This window comes from Seriola lalandi, unplaced genomic scaffold (assembly GCF_002814215.2).
Source record: "Seriola lalandi dorsalis isolate HSWRI2012SDOR001 ecotype SW California unplaced genomic scaffold, Sedor1 jcf7180002054218, whole genome shotgun sequence".
NCBI classification, from domain to species: Eukaryota; Metazoa; Chordata; class Actinopteri; order Carangiformes; family Carangidae; genus Seriola; species Seriola lalandi.
This window is the reverse complement of record NW_019524771.1, coordinates 78,803-99,001: the sequence shown is the minus strand read 5'-3', so window position 1 is coordinate 99,001 and position 20,199 is coordinate 78,803. Positions and strand designations below refer to the sequence as shown.

The 20,199-nt window shown below is 44.4% G+C and overlaps 1 protein-coding gene across 1 annotated transcript in view; it reads right to left on the bottom strand.

Annotated features, from left to right (window-relative positions):
• The window catches only part of robo2 (roundabout, axon guidance receptor, homolog 2 (Drosophila)), a 162,237-nt gene extending 144,723 nt beyond the window's left edge, over positions 1-17,514 (bottom strand). Inside the window, exons 1-2 of the mRNA XM_087173437.1 lie at positions 16,705-17,514; positions 3,554-3,880 (exon numbers count right to left, since the gene is read on the bottom strand). Coding sequence (XP_087029563.1) covers positions 3,554-3,880; positions 16,705-16,759 — 382 coding nt within the window. The 5' untranslated portion in view covers positions 16,760-17,514. The remainder of the gene's footprint in view (positions 1-3,553; positions 3,881-16,704) is intronic.
• Positions 17,515-20,199: the final 2,685 nt, after the last annotated feature.

Here is a 20,199-nt window from a genome sequence, read left to right as displayed (position 1 = left end):
ACACAGGCTTCACAATGATTTATGAACCTGCTCATTGACCTAGTTTATTCTGAAGAGAGAAAAGGGGGCACATCCCCTCTTATATGCGGCATATCCATCCCATGGAGCTGGCCTGCAGTCAGTTTTGGAGCACACTGGGAGGAGGAATAAGATTACAAAGCAGGCTCAGATACCCTCTAGGCAGGATGTTTACAAGTTCTCTATCTTCTGAAGAACAGGACAGTGAACAACAGCTATAATGAAATCTCTTCCCAAATGCGGCAAAAGTGATGTCTGAGCATTATCCTCACACTCTGCACAGGCACCATTGACTTCGACAACAGAAGGCAGTTCATGCTGTTGTCCATCCATTTGTGAACAATGTGTGTTCAACAGCCAACACTTAAAGGAGACATGGTTGGAGGACTAAGCGTAGTAAAGGCACAAGTCCCCCCCAATCTGGCCCACATTAATAATGCAGAGGCACCTCTCAGAGGCCTCTTCCCCCTCTTCCTCTCCACTCCACCTTTCCTCCTCCAACAGAGACAGTGGTGAGAGCTGCCCAGCTGGATGTCCAGCATGCAGCAGCGCCACTCTGCTCGGTGGACACTGAGTTCAATCTGTTTCAGAGCTGCAATTCAATTATCTCACCAGGGTCCTGCTCAACCACTCGTGAACGGAAGGGGGCAAAGGTGTGTTCAATGCGAGGGAGGGAGGGAGGTAGAAGACGAGTGAAGGGGGTGGGTGGTGCGAGGGGGGGCAAGACATATCATAAACACAAACCAAGTTTCACATAGATATAGATTTAAATGCTGCTTCTCCTTGTGCGATTAGCTTTGGTATTACAATCACCAGACGGATGTCAGGACCTGATAAAGCTAATCACTGCGGTAAGCCAGTGCAGTGGGATTTAGCACCCCACCCCTTTCTGCTCCCCAAGCCCCCCCTGAAGACCTGGCTGAAAGAGAAAGCTGAGAAAGCCCAGGGCCCAAAACAAACCAGGCATGGAGTGCTCCACAAAATGCCCTCCCTCCTGTTTGGGGTCTATGATAGCCTAATTTCAATGAAAACAAAAATTAACAAAGGAAATACACTGTTTACATATATCTTACAAATAAGTGAAACATGATTATTTGATGTTAACACTGTACATTTAAAAGACTAACAAGTCTAATACTACTGTTTATGTAAGAGAGTGAGAGTGAGGGAGCCAAAGCAAATAGCACTATGGCAAAACAGCTGTGCTGATTCTGTCCATGTTTGGTGCCTACCATCATATTTTATTCATGTTTTTTTTCTTCTCCTCATCTCCTCCATTCTAAAGTAAAGTGCCTCTGAGGACTTTGATCTGCTCATAATAAAACAGTTGGTACTAAAAATGATTCTACTTTAATAAAACTTCATTGCACTTCATGATCAAGCAACGTAGTAACTGTCCCTGTTGAACTGCACTTGACCCACTGCCCACGCTTCATCTCAATCAGTGTCCCTGGTCGGGTCAGGTCAGGTCAATATGAGCCAAACTGTTTGAGCTAGTGCGGTGCCAATACTGGTTTACCTATAAACAGAAGTGGACGATGTGACATCACTTAGACAAACAATTAAATGTAGATGGGGAGTTAGTCTGTTGGCTGTATTCTTCTGTGTTGGTGCAGATAAATAGAAGTCACATGACTTCTTAAATGCTAAGGTGTCAAACGGCTATTTGTACTCGAAGAAGAAACTGTCAAACACTAGCAAGTGTTCAGCTCCATCTCCATCTTGGTGCATGCAAGGTGACCAGTAGAGCCCAATGCTACAAGTTACACATTACAAGGTATTTGTGCACAGCAAGATATTTTAATGTATGTATATGTATATATATATGTTTGGCCAGTACGGTGATAGTGATGATGCTACACTGTGTGGTGGCAAAAGTAGAACCTGAATCAAACCTTTTGCCTAAGTGGGAGTTGAGTGTGTACTTTACAGCTCCACTGATAAAAGGTACAGCTCTGTATCCTTGTTTACTCAGAATGTGGCCAGGGGCTTTAGCCTGAACCACCTCTCTCTCTCTACCTCGCTCGTTCTCTCAAACCCAGCATCACTGGTAATACACATCATATGGGTGTTCTTATTTCTTCACCTTGCTAACTCTTCCTCATCCCCTCGTCTCCTGGCCTCCTGACCTCTCACCCCTCACCTCTAAGCCATTCGAGCAGTCAATACCTCTATTCAACCCCCTCTGCTGCGCAACCCATATTACATGAGAGAGGGAGAGTGAGAGTGGCGAAAAGAAAGGCTAAGAAACAGTGTGAGAAGGGAAAAATAAAATAATCTGGAGACTTCATCAATTTTTCATGAATTTTCATTTAGGCTGGGAGAGCCCTCTTACAGCAATCGATAGATCAAGCTGCTGTCACGCAGTTAGCACCTGGGGGCAGCTGGAAGGCCCTCGGGAAGGCAGGGGACTGGATCAGATGCAGAGAGCAAGCCCCCACTCCTTCTCCTCCTCCTCCTCCTCCCCTGACACACAAGGTCCATTTCCCAATCACAAAACCAACTACCCATCCTGCTACCACTGTAGTCACCTTAGAAACACAATAACAATAACTTTCTTCTTCGGTGTAAAAGATGTTGGTATGAATTATGTTCACTGAAGAAAAATAAGAGTTTAGCATTAGTCACTTATGATATGTGATCTCAAAGTCTCCTCTTCAGATCAAATGAAGCATCCAAAGAATTTGTGAATACCACTAAAAACATATCTGAAACACATGACTATAGAACTAAAAGTACCACCAGTTAAAACAACATCAGGACATGGGAGACTTTCCACTCAGCCTTATGGGCAGTTTGCGGTCTGGGAGCCACTCAGTAGGAAGCCCAGCCTGAGCCTCTTGGGGGGGGGGCTCATCTTCAAAGGTAATTTGACCCACAGCTCAGGTTCTGCCATTCACTGCTCACCAACACTGTCCAGGAAGCCTGTGTCAAATGTCCATCACGACTTTGATCTGCGTCTGTCGTCCTACCCCCACCCACCTGTGAGAGACCCGTCCGCCTTGCCATCATGCCCTCTCATATAGTCTGACAGTAGTTTTACGTCCGACTCAGAGGTCTGCAAACAAATTTAATAAAATCCCTCCCTTGAGCTAAGAGTATATGAAATTTACCTCAAGTCTTGTGTGGTTAAAGAGTTCATTTTGTGCAATTAATTATCTGCCCAAACAATGGCACACTATGCAAGACGGCACTACGGCTTAACTGTCCCTTAATACAGAACACGGAGAGTAAGAAATCAAGTCTAAAAATAGTGTTATTAAAGCTGCCTCATATCAAATTTTCATTGCAATGTGTTATTCCCTACACTTAAGACAATGTAATTTCTCATTATGTATAAAGGGGAAAAATATATTATATATACATATATAGTTCTGAATGTAAATCCAGTCGGTCCATCTGGAAACAGCAGCGAGATCAAGACTTTTCTTCCTCCAGCCAAATGACTTGTTAAACTATACGAGCAATATTCTTTGAGCAACACAGCGAAGAGGAGAAATGATGAAGAAAAAAAGGGGACAGAGTCCTGACTCACATGCTACTTCCAAAGATGCGTTGCGGCTGACAGCTTCTCCCAGGTAGTTCCGGGCCACACAGACATAGGCTCCCTCATCTGGTTTGCTCCGACGTCCGTGAACGATGCGCAGGAAGAAAAGCGAGCCACTGGGCAACAGCATGCGGTGAGAACGTGGGTCATCTTTGTCCGTTTCCACCCGCTCTCCATCCTTGTACCACTCCACTGTCGGGGTCGGCCGCCCCTCTGCTTTGCAGTTGAGAGTGGCGGGCTCCCCTTTGGATACAATCAGGTCAGAGGGGTGCTCCACAATCCGGGGTGGGGAGTCCTCCTGGCGCAGACGGGATCCTGGAGGAAAAAAGAAGAGATGCAATTAATCATAGTGGAACAGCATAAAGACGTAAAGGCTGAGTTTCTGGTCGTGTTTTCATTAAAACATGCTTTCTCAAGTCAAAAGCCTCTTCCATGAACACGACTGCCAGCAGGAAAACTGTCAAGAAAATAGTGGGAAGGTAGAGCTTAAATTAGTGAACAACTAATAGCAACAGATTAAATAAACCATTTAGTTTTGGAAGATGTCTGGATCCCACAGAGGGAGCTACAGGATTTGTCTCAGATGCACCTATATACACAATATGCAATAGAATATAAAGTACGTCATTAAAAAAATAAAATAAATAATAATCATAAGTAAGGATTGAGTCATATGTGTGCAGATTGTTAAGCCCCTTGAGGCAAATTTGTGATATTGGGCTTTATAAATAAAATTAATTTAACTTGACTTCACTGTAAAAAAAAAAAGAAAAAAAAGAAGAGCAAACAGACAAATTAAGCATGACTTTTTTCACTTGAGAGTCTCTTCTCTGCCTCTGAGGAAAACTGCTGTCCAAAATATCTGTTGATTATCTGCTATCTGTGCACGTTTGACCTGATTTACAAATGCAGCTACAAACCACTGAGCAACATCTTGTGTTCAAGTATGTCTGTAAGGTAAACATTGTGTTCTGTGAAGGAAAAAAATATCATCTTAATGAACTGCCTTAACACAGCAACAATGCCACTGAAAACGAGGCAATGCAGATGCAGCAGCGGGAACAGCTGGGAGAAACCACGACGAAGAGCCAGCGCTCCCATAAAATATAATTAAACTTATCCACGTTTTCACCAGGTGACTACAACTAACCTTCATTCAAAAAGCAGTACTGAGGATAAAGACACACAGGGTTTTTTTCCTCAGCTTGCTGCCGCTGCTACCTGGACCCGAGCTATAGTGTTGGAAAAATGGATGGAACACTGGAACACACTGTCTTAGGTTAGAAGCATGTAAAGGACATATATTGAATCCTTTAATCACCATTTCAGACCAGTCAAAAAGCAGCCATCTGCTCCTCTCAACCCTATATACAAGGGCTTGTGGGTAATTGGACCCATGGGTGAACAGTGAATGGAGGCATACAGTCAGCGTACAAGTGAAGTATACACACACACCCAAATCATATATTTGACTTTCATAGGGGTGCGAACACATAAAACTACGGGGTCCACACTGTTGTAGAAGTACTAGTGTGATGTGAATATGAATGCCGGGGTCCAGACTCATGTCAAATGCTAATCCCTTGTGGCTGAAAACCCTGGGAGTCTGGTAGCTAAGATAATGCTCCCCAAGTCAGAGTGCTTGCTCTGTGTGTCTGTGACCAGGTCTTAACCATTGGAGATAAGATGCTGTAAGCCACACACACATTTACATCACAGAAGCCATGGGAACCAGGCAACAATCAAAGAGTTTGATCCAGCATCAAACAATCAAAGACACAGTAAAGAGAATGGAGAATAAGGCAAACTTTTCCAACATCCCTTTCTTTATTTTCTTTCTTTTGAACCACGCTCAATACGCATCAATAACTCTGATACAGTTGTTAACCACTCAGTGTTGTATTAAGTCGAGTGCCGGGCTCTTTGTCTTAAAATTAGTTGCTGCAGGTGTGCATGTGATTGAGCTGAGTTGATGACTGTGCCCTTCCCCGGGGCAGTGCAGCGGGGTAATAGGACGACGCCTGGTGTACCGAGGAGCAGTGTACCACGTAGGCCTTTGTGCTTATGTAAGGGCTAATTTCAACATGGAATGAAGGCAAAATAGTGGTGGTTCCAGCTCTTTGTTTGACTGGGTTTGCACATGTTCCACTACCCCTCATACTTGATGCTCCCTGGGGAAACTGGGACAAGCTGCGCCCCGGCCTTTTCTGTCCACGAGTCTGCGGGCAAAAGGACAGGCGCAGGTAGAAACCCACTGATCAGCACAAAATACACTCTTCAAAGACTCGGGTGGTCAATGTGCGCACACACACACACACACACACACAGAGCTTCACGCAAACACATGCATTCACTCTGTAAATGTGCACTAGTCCGCCATTTGCCTTAACAGGGATCAGGCATCAGACAGTGGCATATTGACCCCTGAACAGGAGGTAGTCTGTTCTCTCTTCTTCCTAATTTGGGCTAATTCCCTCCATTTCCCTGTCATTGATTAGTCATCAGGACTAGCGTCTTGCTCTTAGTGGGGCCACAGACAGGGGGTTGTAGTGAAGGGGGAGCTGATATCCTGCTACCACAGCGCATGATCTAATCTCATTGGCATTATGTGGAAAACTGATGATGTTCTATTGGTGGTGGAACAAAAACCTATAGTTTGCCGCCGGCATGTTTCTACCCAATCTCTTTCACCAGTGGTAGGTAACAGTAACCTAGCCAGCAGCCAGTTTCCCTGTCAGAGCAGGGGCAGAGGGGCAAGTTTGTATTCTGGCAGTTAGTAGCTTAATAAATGAAGCAGTAATTAACACCGTGACATTGATAAATGGAGGGCAAGATAAAGGACAGACATGAAGACCCCCATCTCCCTCGGATGGAGTGTCAAATGCACATTCATTCTTATCTCTCTGGAGCATCCGCTTCCCCCATAATCCACAGGCCCTGCAGTGGCTTTCCACTAAGGCCAATGCGCATGCACAGCACTAAACTGCGGTGACTCCATTCGATTTATATCAGTCTAATTTCTTTAAATCCAATTTGTATTCCAATCTACTGCCTTCTAATCACTTAAACCTTGAGTCTCCATCTGCTCTCCTCTTTCCTGTGAAAATGAACACAGCAGATGCCTCTACAATTGTCCTTTCACTGCCAGAAAAAGCCGAGCCGGGTGCACAGAGGGCCAGACGTGACCAGTGGTCAGTGTCCTTCCTGAGTGAAGGTAGTCAGAAGGTAGAAAAGGTCAAAGACACCTCTATATGCCTTGGAATACGTTTTAAAAGAGGCCCATCAATCTTAACACAGGATAACCTCAACGTGTAAACCCTGCCTATTTCTTTCACTTTCAAAAACTTTTCATGTGTGTATATCTTTTCCTGTGCCCTCATGCGGTTTCCCATATGCTTGTGGTGCCCCTAACCGTGTGCTGTCCAGGAAGATCAAATAAAAAAAACTTCATGTACATGCCCACCACCCGCCCATCAGACCGAGCTTCTCACAGAAGTGAAAGTCAATTTGCAGCTGCCTATCGGGCCCCCTTCCTCGCTCTCTTTACGGTAAATGGGCTTTCTGTTGCCCTTTTAATGCGATCATTGGCGCTGTGCAATCAAGTGCTCTCTGAGCTGAGGCGAGTGCACTTCACTGGGTCTCAGGGCACACGCTCCAATCAAAATGCTGTGTTTCCCCCTGTCTGCAATAACACCACCATTACTTTTTCACCACTGCTGTGCAGTCATCCACTCCTGGAGGAAAGCAGGAACCAGAGAACAAACAAACAAGCGCACAGACAGAGGATGAAATCAGAGAGGGATTACTGAAGCAGAAGCAGATTCTTCTCTGCCTTCTCTTCCAGGCTACTTATGTCAGCTTCACTGAAATTGGATACAATTTTGCAGTGCTTCTATCCAAGAAATGTGCAGTTTTTGAGCATGCTTTCTCCCTCTTTAGTGTTTTCCCCTATGTTCCAAACAATATAACACATTTCACATTTATCGATAAAAGGATATAAAAGTTTAACACACTTAAACACAAACAGATCAAATTTGTTGGTCAAATCCAGAATAAAACACCACTTTAAGTATCATAATAGCCAATTCTCCCTCATATTCCAGTGACCACACACATAGAAGGGGTCTTTTCTATTATCTTTGTCACATATTTATTCATGTGTGCAACAGAAGGTCAGGCCTTTGATGATCTTATTGTAATTATTTTTATTAGCCCCCAGGAGAAATTCTAGCCCACCAACCGAATCAATACCCACACCACTCCCAGCAGCCTGAGAGCATAAAAGGAAGGGCTCCCCAAAGAGATATTAGTTATTCGGCCAACAGACATATGCGCTGATCGCAGGTAACCAACGGCAACCTCAGGCCAAGGCAAAAAGTTGCAGACAGTGGGGCTCCATGAAACATCAAACATGAAAACCAAGGTTCAGACCAAATAACGCTGTAATGTGGAGAATGAAATGGCGGAGGCATTTCAAGCAGAAAGTGCTGAAACACAGCGAGCTGAGTGAATATAAAGTTGTACCAGAAAAAAAAAAAAAAAACCTCAAAGAAATTTCAGAAAGAATGAATTATGCATTAGATCCATGTTGTCCACTCTTAAATATATTCTCCCCCTGCCTCCCACTTCTCATCAACCTCCCACTCTATCTCCTTCTCTCTATATATCCCTGCCTCTCCCTCCCAATATCTCTCTGTCTACTTCACTTGCTCCCTGTCCTGTTACATCCTACCCTCGCCGTGAGGGTGACGGAGTCATATCCATCATGTCATCAGAAGGGAAATGTGAGAGAGCGGGGGGAAACTGGGGGTAGCGATGGAATAATGTTACTGGGCGTCCACGCCTCTGCACTGGCCTGCCATGACACTTGCAGGCAGCCCTGCTCTGCACCCGAGATTCATCTTCTTTACAGTGGGCTGTCAGCATACCCCGATACCAGACGCACAGCTCATCTCGGTGATGTGTCACTAAAGACAACCTGCTGTATCTGCTGGAGTCCATCCCAGCCCACTTCATAAAGCCAGCCACTGCATAAGGCCTGGAATACACAGCAAAATCCTCACAGTGAAGACACAGAAAGTGAAATGAAGGGTGCTCACAGGTGCAGAGCACATTCTTCCGCTTCATCTTCTGTTGCAAGAGAGGGAGGGAGTTCGAGCTAGCTCGCTAGCAAGCTCACATGATGGGCTCTGTTCCACCTCAGTGCTCTGCATACTGTCCCCCCCCACCACCGCCCCCTTCTTCTGCTAAGATCTATACTCTGAAAGCAAACACAAGGGTAATTCTAGGAGCTGCTTTCAACCTCTCACTGCATCCATGCTTGCCTCCAACAAATATCAGATAGAATTCCACCCTGAGTGTATTTTAGGCACTGGTGTGGTGGGGTCGTATTGACTCTGCATCTGTGTGTTTACCCTCTCTCCCCCTTGCTGTTGGAATATATAAATAGATAACTGTGGGAAACAGAATATCTGATTTTGCTGGAAAAAGGCTGATTCACATAGCTTTCATTTCAAGCAGTTTCCACCTTGGTTTTTTTTTTGTATTGTTTTTGCAGAATAATCTCATTCTCACTCTTCATTCTACTATCAGTTGCAATGAACAGAAAAGGGTGATGTTATCTGTTTTTCAGCAGATGGCCCGCCTCAGAAGAGCAGAGATTACTGACTTGAAACACGAGACAAAAGGGGGGAAAAGGAGGGAAGACATAAGAACGGTTTAGGCTCATGGTGAAGTGTAATGTGTTGATAAGGGGGGTGTTTTCTCTCTATAAATAGTGTAAAGAGTATGGCACCCGCTCTGTGGGAATGTCAGCCCACTGGTAGGGGACACTAAACTGTGTGATGCAGATGAAATGATTTCCTATGCCACGGCCACTCATGCATGTAAGCTCGCTGATGCACCACACCACCTTCTTTATCCCTCTCTCTTTCCCTGCAGAACCTTCTCAGCAGTCCGTGCTCAGCCATTCGCTCTCCTGCCTCTGCTTTGCACTATGGCTTTAGCCTTGATGGTACAGATGTGCGCTTGTGCGTGGAGTCTCCCCTCCCTCGTCCACCACTGTAGAGGAGCCCTTGAGTTACCTTAATGTCCGCTTGCTCCTGTCAAGCAGCGGTCATCAGCTGAAAACTATGGCCGTGGAGACATTTTAATCTCTGTAAATGTGCTATAAAATCAGATAAGCAAGCAGTAGTGTTTGTGTTGATGTTCTCAAGATACATGTCTGTGTGTGTGTATGTGTGTGTGTTCATATGTGTGAATGTAGACACAGCTGGGCTCAAGCATCACATCACCAATTCCCTACTTTCAACCGTGGGCTACTCTAAACAGTTCCGACTGAGGGGAGAGCAATGAAATGAATGACATCAATTGATTCTCCCTCAAGCATTGTAATCTCTTTACCTGCATTGCTGAGCTGCCCCTGCAGATTGAAGAGGGAGAAATAAATAAGTCCTTTATTGCTTTAGAAATGAAGGGGAGGGGAGGATGGAGGGGAAGGCCTTCAGGTCGTCTATGATGCACCGTGTTGAGAGATGAGTGGATAATTGGAGGTGCACTGTGGGTTCTGACCTGTGCTGAACACACTGCAGTGTCCCTGCATGTCAACGACTGCAGTCACCACCTCCGGCCACTCCAGCAGCCGTTAACCCCGTATGTGAGCATGAGGAGTAAGAGCTGGACCCACACACCGCCCGAGTGATGGACTCAGAGAGCAGTGCGAGGTAATCAAATGGTCCTTATAGCTCGATGTTTGTGGGTTTTTTTAAGGTGCAGCGTGGCGAGTCAAGATGAGATTTATTAAATTTCTATTCCATGAGACACTTCATCTGGTTTTGCTTAGGACTACAGGGTCAGGGGTGCCAGCAGTAACTGGATGAAGGACTCATTCAATTTACTCCGGCCCATATATCCACGCTAACACAAAAAACAATGGGCTTTGATGGTTATGAATCGTGCTCACAAACACATTCACACACATACACTCACTACATATCATAATTCTACCGCTGGCTGGTTGTTTCTGGGCTTCTCAGTGACAAATGCCTGTGAGGAGATCTTGCGAAAAGTCATCACCATCCGGGCAGAGAAACTGGGGAGTTCAAAGGTTCAAGGATGCGATTAAGGCTTTTTTTTTTTTTCCTGCGCGCCACAATGGTTGTGACACTCGGCTCGTGCCACGTTCCACACTGAGACTTCAACCATGCAGCCAGGAGCTATTATATACAGTAAATCAACTCACCCCTGGCCACGGCGGCTCGGTTTACAAAGCAATGTGGTGCCAGGGTTTTTGCAGCAGGAACACTACAAGAACAGATTCCCACAGCTCTGACATACAGGCCCTATTACTGATCAGATCCCTATGTGTGTATTAATGTGGCCATATGCCAAATATAATGAGAATGCAGTTAAATCAGGCTGCTTGGCCTGACAGTAATTCTTAGCAACTGAAATGTTAGTATACATAATGTAGCACATTATAGCATATATTAGCACATAGAAACACTGCTTACAAGATGCCAAGAATAATGACAGCGCATCACATTCATAGTAGGCTATATAACCTGGCAAAATAATAGCCAATTCATAAAAAAGGTACGACAATATCAACATGCTCACACGTTGGGCCAGCTATACAACCATACAGCTGTTCACACAGCCCTTCAGAAGACCTCCACGTTTACTATAGTTTCCACACTCAAACAGGTTTAGTGAGTGATTATGTATAGGTTGGAGTCTATGTTCTCCCATACGTTTAGATTCCCCAGTAAGCTACAGGGAGGAAAAGGTACCGAGCTGTCATGGCTGGATGATCCAGAGACCACGCAGGGGATGGAGATGGAGGAACAAGACACTTATTCCGTGGCTCCACCGCTCTGAGTGGCATTACAGCTGCGGTGGACTGCTGCTGTGTGTGACGGATGTGTGCTGGAGTGTCGTGCTCTGGCTGTCCATCTTCACACATCTCACACCGAGAGACAGCTCATGCATTTTTATCACCAGGCCTGACCTCATCTCTCAAGACACTGGTGAGACACTCAGCTCAGGTACAACTGTCACATAAACTCTTGACAACGCAGAATATGTAGGTGTGTTAGTGAGTGAAAACACAAAGAAGAAAACAAGAGGATATGTGGTTGTAAACTGACTGATAATGACTAGAAATGCAGTATAAACAGGTATGGCTTATTATAAACAGGGGTGTGAATTAATACAGCTTATGTAAGTGCCAGATGTTTTTTTTTGTTTTTTTTTTCTCTCAGCTCATGTGCATTTACGTAACGTCTTCCCAATCGTTCCTCTTGAAAAGTAAATGTCTGGTGCGACCATAGTGCCTACATGTTTGAATGCCTGCCAGTATGTATTATTATGCTTCTCTTCTCTGTGAGTTCTCAATGTGTGTGTGTATGTGTGTGTGTGTGTGTGTGTGTGTGTGTCTGTGTGTGGGCTTGCAACCATGAGCATGTATAGTTGTATAGTTGTATGTTCTTCTGTGAGTAATTCAACCTTGACTTCTCTCCCTTCTATCTGAAGGTTGCTGTGAGACAGCCAACCAGAGGGGAGAGTGAGGGCAACGGGATACAGAGTAATTAGATGCTTCCCCTAACACAACGTTTCAGAGCAGCGTGCAACATAAAAACACTGATAAGGTGAACCAGCACAGGCTTGTGTTGTGCTCGCTCCTGACTTCCTGTCTGCATTTTGGTATGCTCTTAAAATAATCAAGTTTTGTGGAGATAAGAATGCTCATCACATCCGCGCTGAAACGGAGTAATCTGTCCTACAGAGAGGCAGTGTGGGTTAGAGCCACTGGCTGGGTATTTTCTACTGATCAATAAGGGGTCGTTCACTATCATCTAATCATCGGGGGTTATATAAGAGTAATTAGATCATTTTTTTTTTCTGTCTGTTGGCCTGCTCAAACCCTTAATGTTTGGGGAAACACAGGCAGTGAGAGAATAGAGCGAGGATTATAACTGTCTTGGGGCCCTGACGGGTAAGCACAGGTGTGTATTCTGTAAGTACAGGTGTGTGAGACAGGTGAAGGCCCTGACCGCTCGCTTTACCTCGTAGTCAGCATGCTCAATTCATCACATCACTCCTCCCCCATCCCTACCTCCACACACACTCCCACTATACTGCCATCGCAGGTGTACAACCGCCCCTCAGTGTTTGAATTCCACCCTCATGGACACTGCCAACGACAGATAGGTGCGCAAAGATAGCATGTGTGTGTGCGTGGGACACAGAGTGCAAGATGAGGTCCAAGGAAGTTTGGAAACATAAATCATAGGAGGAAATATACAGACTATTTTCTGCTGCCTACCTGTTGGCATTAAAGCTCCATCTATTCCTCTTGTAATTTCCCATCCTCCTTTGTCTTTGTTTCTCCAGGCAAACACATTAAGGCATTAGGCCTTTTTCTGCTCTGTAAATGTCAGGGGTATGCTTGGCTGATGCTTAATAAAGCGGAGGTAAAACAGGGAACAGTGGTATTACCTCCCCTGCATTCTGCTGGTCTTACAGCAAAACCAGCCATGCGCATTGTCTGACTGTGACATTTTCTCTCCCACTTCTGCACTATGAAAAAGTAAAGAAAAATTAACCAGCGTGACCCCAGAATTTAAAATAGCTGTGAATCCTTTTATTTTTGAGTGATCACAGAGCAGTATTTCTAACTTTTAAAGAAGTGCGCAGAGCTCAAAAATCTCTTCTGCTCTGTCCTGAAGGTGTGGAGTGATGGCTGCTGAAACGCGATCCACGGAGTAGCCAGACTCGGCTGGTAAAACATCATAGGAGTTGACAGGCCCGCGTCACTGGTCAAGTAACACTTATCACACTCGCACACGCACAGACACACACACTGACCTGTAAGCTGATTTTCATTTAACACGTGCTCACCTCACCCCACCGCTTTTATTCCCTAATCATTCACTTCCTCTTAAGTTACGATCACCACCTTCGAGTCCTCTTGTCTTTACTCTCAGCTCATTTCTGATGTTAATCAGAGAATAAACAGTAGTACACTCTGAAGTAGAGAAAAGCGGCTTCAATGACAGTGATGAGATCGTGGGAGACAGGAGAGCAGAGCTTCCTGTAGATCTCAGATGAAGGTTCTTCATTACAGCAGCCCCATTCCAGCAAATGAACCGCAATTACAATAACACCGCCTAAACGCAGCCAACTCAAGCAGAACAATCACATTTGGGACGAGACATCGCCACGGCTCTTACAGAATGACTTCTGCCTGACTCATCATTCACTGAGACTATTTTAATCTGGGCTTACTTCCCATTATAGGGCAGTACTAGACCTCTCCCATTCAATCATGACCATCAACAGAGCTGTTAGTCTCCAGGGTGCTTTGGTAATAAAGCCTCGTCCTTGCCATTTCCCTTTAAAAGACTGTTGTTTAACAGCTCTTCTCTCAATTTTTATATTTGATTACACTCGTCCTGTCTTTCCCGTCCCTCTTCCATTCCCTACCACACACGCGCACACACCCACACACACACACACACACTCTGCAGGTTTGAGTTTCTCTTGACTCAGCATTTGTGAGACCACAGCCCTGATGGCAGATAGAGAACTGCGTAGTGTCGAGGGCATCAAAGACCCAGTTTGGCCTTCTCCATAGCCTCTTAGACAGATTTAAGTTGGACCATATTTCAGCACCTCTCAGGGTGTCACCCAGGATGGACGTGATGTCACCAGCTCCTACATCAGACACAAGCATGCAGGAGATCTCAGAATAGCACGGGGTCAGGAGCGCAAGTCCACTATGCAAAGCATCTTCTAATCCAGCTTCAAAAGCAGCACTGCAGAGTTTAAGAGATAACCAGACAGCTGCTGACTGTTTTATTCCTGGAAACATCGCCTACTGCAATCGACTTGATTCTCAACAATGTCTGGTAACCCTATTAACACTGTTTTTTTTTTTTTAAATGCACAATCTTAACTCAGGTCCCAAAACAATCCCCTCTCTCTTCCAGCCCTTGCAACACCCAACACACACTCTTTCTCTTCCTCTATTCTGTCTCCATCTCACCTTTTCTCTCCTCGCCTTACACACTAGCAGTATTAATCACAGCACACTAAACAGTGACTAACGCCATTCACAAGGCTTGGCTTTGTTGGCTATGCTGCCCAGTGAATACAACTCCAGACCTTTTTGTCTGCCTAAGTGGACTCTTAGAGTAAGCTCCTCCCTCTCTAAGGACCCTCAGATTACCTCTGAAAGGGGCTGGGTGATGGGTGAGTTCTGCCAGGGTGGAGGGGGAGAGCAAGGAAAAGGGGGGAGAAGGGTGACAGGCAAATGATTGGGAAGATTCACTGCTCCCGGGGAGATGTGCACCCTCTCCCTCTGGGCAGCTAGCAATGCCTTCAGCCACTGCTTAGCAACCAGTGGGTTTGGCTGAGCAGAGTGAAAGACACCAAAAAAAAAAAAAAAAGGTAAAAGAAAGGGAAAAAAGAAAAATATTCAAATCCCAGCAGACAGGGGACTTGATTTGCTAACCACTGAAAGCATGAGGTTTGAACTAAAAAGCCTCAGAACCAAAACCCGCAGCTGTGAAGAACAAAAGCCGGAGTTGACAGGTGAAAGAAAAGAAAAATGGGGCCTTGCAGGCTCTTGCACTCAGTGGCAACAAAACCTCGGCTTTACATAATGTGAACTTGTACAAACAATACAAAGCAAACTTAAATGTGAATCATCACTCACAACATTGTGCTGATATAATGTCCCAGTGTGTGACAGGTCAGGAGTATGGGTCTCTGCGCAGGCGTGTGTGTGTGTGAGCGACAAATGCCAAAAGGTGTGTCCAAATCAAAAAGTAGCGCTATAATGAAATCAGATGCATTTTTAAAAAGGTACTACCATCATTCCACCAGTCACAGGTTGGACCAATCCCAATCCCGATTTCTGTCACCTAAGCCCTCCTATTTTGGTGATTGATGTAAGTCATCACATTAACTCTGCAGTTGAGGCTGTTTTAATTCCCCATTAAAGCACGTCTCTTGTAGGCCCAAGCCTTGTAAAATCATAAAAAAAATGCTGACTTAGCAGCCAGCGGCCAACTGGACATAAACAGCTGAAGCTTTTGGCCGCAGAAATGAAACAGTATCATTTTCATTTGCAATCATCAAGATCACCATTATTAAAGTTTAATCAAACAAATGGGAGTAATAAACTGGGGCACGGCCTCAGCTCGGGTTTAAGCCGGCTTACACCGTGATGCTCAATTGTGGCACTGAAATCCTAAAGCCAAATGACCACAGCAGCACTGTCTCCTACAGAGGCAGTGCAGAGGCAGAGAGTGTAGTATCACAGCACATCTGACAAACACCCCCAAGCCAGTGAACCCCCTGTCCACAGGTCTGACCTACCACTCTTGTGTTACCCTACTTTGTCTTTCATTCCAGTCGCCTAAAAACACAAAAATGTTTGGGATTTGTTTGCCTTTATTTTCAAAAATCCTGTAACAGAACGCTCTCCACCTCTGGGGAGAGGTGACCTGTAGCCAGTGCAACAGAACCTGAGAATCATACTGTAGTGTCACAGAGTTACAGAGGGAGAGGGAGAGAGAGAGGGAGAGAGGAAAAAAATTCAAAAACAATTTTCTAATGGGTCCTTCTAATGTCATAATATGCATATGATTCATGAATATTATATATAGGCTAATATAAAAACAGGAGCTCCCTCTTCTATCTGTTGCATAGGAAGAAGAACCTCCTGAAAGGCAAACACTGCAGTGGATGGAAGACTTGAATTCAGCTGCTTGTTTATATATTACTCTGAGTTTAATGAATGAAAAGAAAAAACATAACTCCTGAACTGGTGCATTATAGGCTAAATTTAAATCTTATCCTCATAAGATCAGTCTAGTTATCAACATTATCCCCTGATGACAACTTTATAGTTGTCTATTTAACAATTCTTTAAACATTAAAGCTCCGAGAATTTAAGATTTCTTTTTTTTTTTCCTCCTGCAAATCACAGTCCGTCAACATACATTTACAATATTGGAGTCAAATAAACACTGGCAAGAGACAAGTGGCGAAGTCTGTGTAAAACAAACATGAATATTCTTTTAAATACATGTAAGAAGAAGTTTTACTCAACAGCACGTTCGGCAACTTACCATCAGCTTGAAAATACAGTAATCCACCAACAAGGATGAACGCTAGCGGACCCATACTAGCATATTAAACATCCACGGCGGGCGCGCAAATCCTCGAATTCACTGCAGAAATAAAATATGTCCGAAATGACAGCCAAGTCTATTCCGTGTTTCTGGGAGTTATGGAGGGGGGGTCTTACTCACTGACCAAAGCCAGTTTCAATGTCCAGAAACAGAGAGGATCCATTTAACAGTAGGTCACCCGGAGCAGCTCGGGGTGTAAATATCCAGCAAACCTTATAGGCTACCCAAACTCTCGGTCTGTGAGTGTTATCCCCGCTTGCCCCCGGAGTTCATCCGCAATCTCTGCTATTTTTCCAAGACGACCTACTGTAGAGGATGAAAACCACAGAAGCCAGTCAGGTGAGGAAACTTGAAGTCCACGCTGGAAAAGAAAACGTATATAGGCTATGCACTTCTCCGGCAGGTCCTCGGTTCCTTGAGACGCGTCTCTGGCACCTCTCAAATCTTCAGCGATGTCCTCCACAGTTCAACACATGGCTCGGCTGATACTCTGACAGCAAACCAGCCTTCAAGTCTAATGCATTCCCAAAAAAAGTTGTTTTATTAGAAAGGGAAACCAGCTCCCAAAAGACCCATGTGCTTAGCCTGGCATATAGCGCTGTAAATGTACAGTCATACTACAAAGTCAGTTCAACATCCTCCTTCTCTCTTTCTGCCTCTTGGTTTCAACAGCGCTGCTGCCGCTAGGAGCGCACGGTCTCTGCGCACCCGGCACAGCCCGCAGCCCACCACACTGAAAAGCTTGACACACTTGCACACAACACGGATCGGCACGGGAGGAGAGCAGAAGAGGAGACAGTGTGTGAGGGCGAGGGGAAGGAAAGTCGAGATAGAGCTTGGATCTTCGTCCGAATCTGAGTTAAGTTATATAAAATGAAAATTAAAAAATAAAACGAAGCTGGAAAGTATGTCACCCCGTTTTCTACAGTAAGAAAGAAACACTTTCAGTCATAAACGTAAACACTGACGCTGTGGAGTGGATGGTTTAAGTTCACACATCATTTGCAGCCTTTCATAAAATGTTACAGTACATAAATGAACTGTTCACACAAGCTGAGCTCTACACCGATGAATGCTGGAGAACAAATTTAATCGGAAAATATCCACGTCATTCACAACAATGTAACTGGGTGCAACAATGACTTCTGTGGCGCTATAGGTAGTGCACTGAGAGAGAAAAAAAACAGCCAACAGGTAGATGTGTGATAACGCAACACCAGCTTTTTTTTTTTTTTTAAAGGAGGAAATCATTTGGGGGGAAAAAAAGTAATAGCGCAGAGAGTACGATCCAAATAATTGACTATTTCTGAACATGGTGACATTACTTATCAATGGAGCCCAGATGTGTATGCGGGCATATTAAAGATGCAGAGACACAAGCTGCTAAATAAAAACATGGATCCTCCTGTATTGAGATACTGAGGCAGAATTGTAAATATGATCTCAGTCAGAAATCGATGACTGATTGACCGAGCCCCTGAACCAAGGTGAGGAGAGAGGCGGCCTCTCTGCATCACAATTTTGCATACACATGTTTTTATCAGGAGAAGTGTGGAGAAACAGACGGGAGAGAGCAAGCAGAAAAAAAAATCACTAAAATCCAATTTTTAATTATGGATAAGTTCAGGTAATATAATTGGACACAACAGTCAGGGCCCAATCCATGTAGATGAACGGAGATAAAGGGAGGTTGTCTATGGGGTCTGCACCACTGCCCAGCAACTCTGTTCATATTGCCTCACCAGTTTATTAGAGTGTGAGCTGTGAGCTCCCCCTACTGGTGTCTGCCATAGCAATCCTTGTCACAAGGCTGTTTAATACTGCCCTATCAAGTGGTATAAAAAAAAAAGAGAGAGGAGACAGCATATGCAGCCACCAACAGCAATATTTTCCAAAGCAACGTGATTGATATCATACAACAGCGCCATTGCATAAATCTTTGTGTTATTTTCAGCAGCAGAATTAAGCAGCTTTGATGAATGCCACACCAGGAGAGCTCTTTCAACACATGGTAATACACAGTAAAATTAAATCACTATTATATGCAGTAACTACACACGGCTAATTTACTGTATCACTTCAAGCAGTTTCTAATCATCATTTTGACAAAAATGTTTTCCAAAAACTACATTACCAACTGTCTTTTCCTTTCCTCTCACAGAGTACACTGAATGCAAATACTCTTTTATCAAGATAAATGACATAAAAATACTGGAGCTGTACACAACATTTAATTCGCATCTTTATAAATACAACAAAAAAATGTACGACCAGACCAACATAAAAAGGACGTAAGGTACAATCTACAAGTTGGCTGAACAAACACAAGAGTCGCAGGAGCTCAACCTAAAGGCTTAGATTTCCCATTTTATGATTTACATCAAAGTCAGCCGCAGAACAAAGCCCTCAAAACTCACAGTACATGCCCTGAAGGTGTCTGTGAAAACCATACTCTCCCAATAAAACATATAGAGGCAAACACCACGACAGAATGGCTCTGGCAAAAGATACCACTTCTATTGCCTTTAATAATAGCTTTGACTGCTCATGGTTTGTTTGTCAAGCTGCATGTTCGAGCTTGCCCTATAAAGGCCTTACTGGGAAGTGCGACATGTTGCAAGTTTGCTAGCCTGCTCCCATTGCAGGCAGCGCTGTCAGCTGGCCAGACACAGTGATTTGTCTTCATATTCTAATATGTTTGTGAGCTGCATGCAAATGCCGTCTTCCCAGTGCCTCCATAGTGTCCTAGATTCTACCAGATGTGTAACCAGACAGACACACACACACACACACACACACACACACACACACACACACACACACACACACACACACACACACACAGTGCCCAACAGAAATTTATTGTGTCATCAGTGTTGCTGAAGGTTTGAGGGAAATAAAAGAGAGGAAAAAAGAGAATTGGAGAAAGGTCATTTACTAAGAAGAAAAGCCCACTACAAACATAAACAACTGAGTGTATGGCTTCATTGATGGAAAAGTAAGTAGAGTGTAATTCTCCTCCAAGCCAAGCCCTTTACTCCCCACTTTCAATCACTGTATCTGTAGCGGAGGCAGTGATATTCAGCGGGTTTCTAAATATCAGCTGAAAGTGGATTTATTTTAATTAAACTGGGGGCTGTGTTTACTCAGGGCAAGGCATGTTACATAAACGAGATGGCGGGGCTAAGCCACGGACACTATAATATGAGCTTATGCTTCATTCCAATGTTGGAAGAACATCAACGATCTTTTATGAGTGTGGCATTCATGATATGACTGACGAACAGGGCTTTTCTGGGTTGATTACTTCTTTCATTTGAAAAAACAGACAGCATGCAGATGAGGTGTAACCACACACAAATGAGTGTGACGTCACTGAGGGGAAAGCAAACCATGAGTGGTGGTTTGGAACCAGCTGCATCAACAACATAA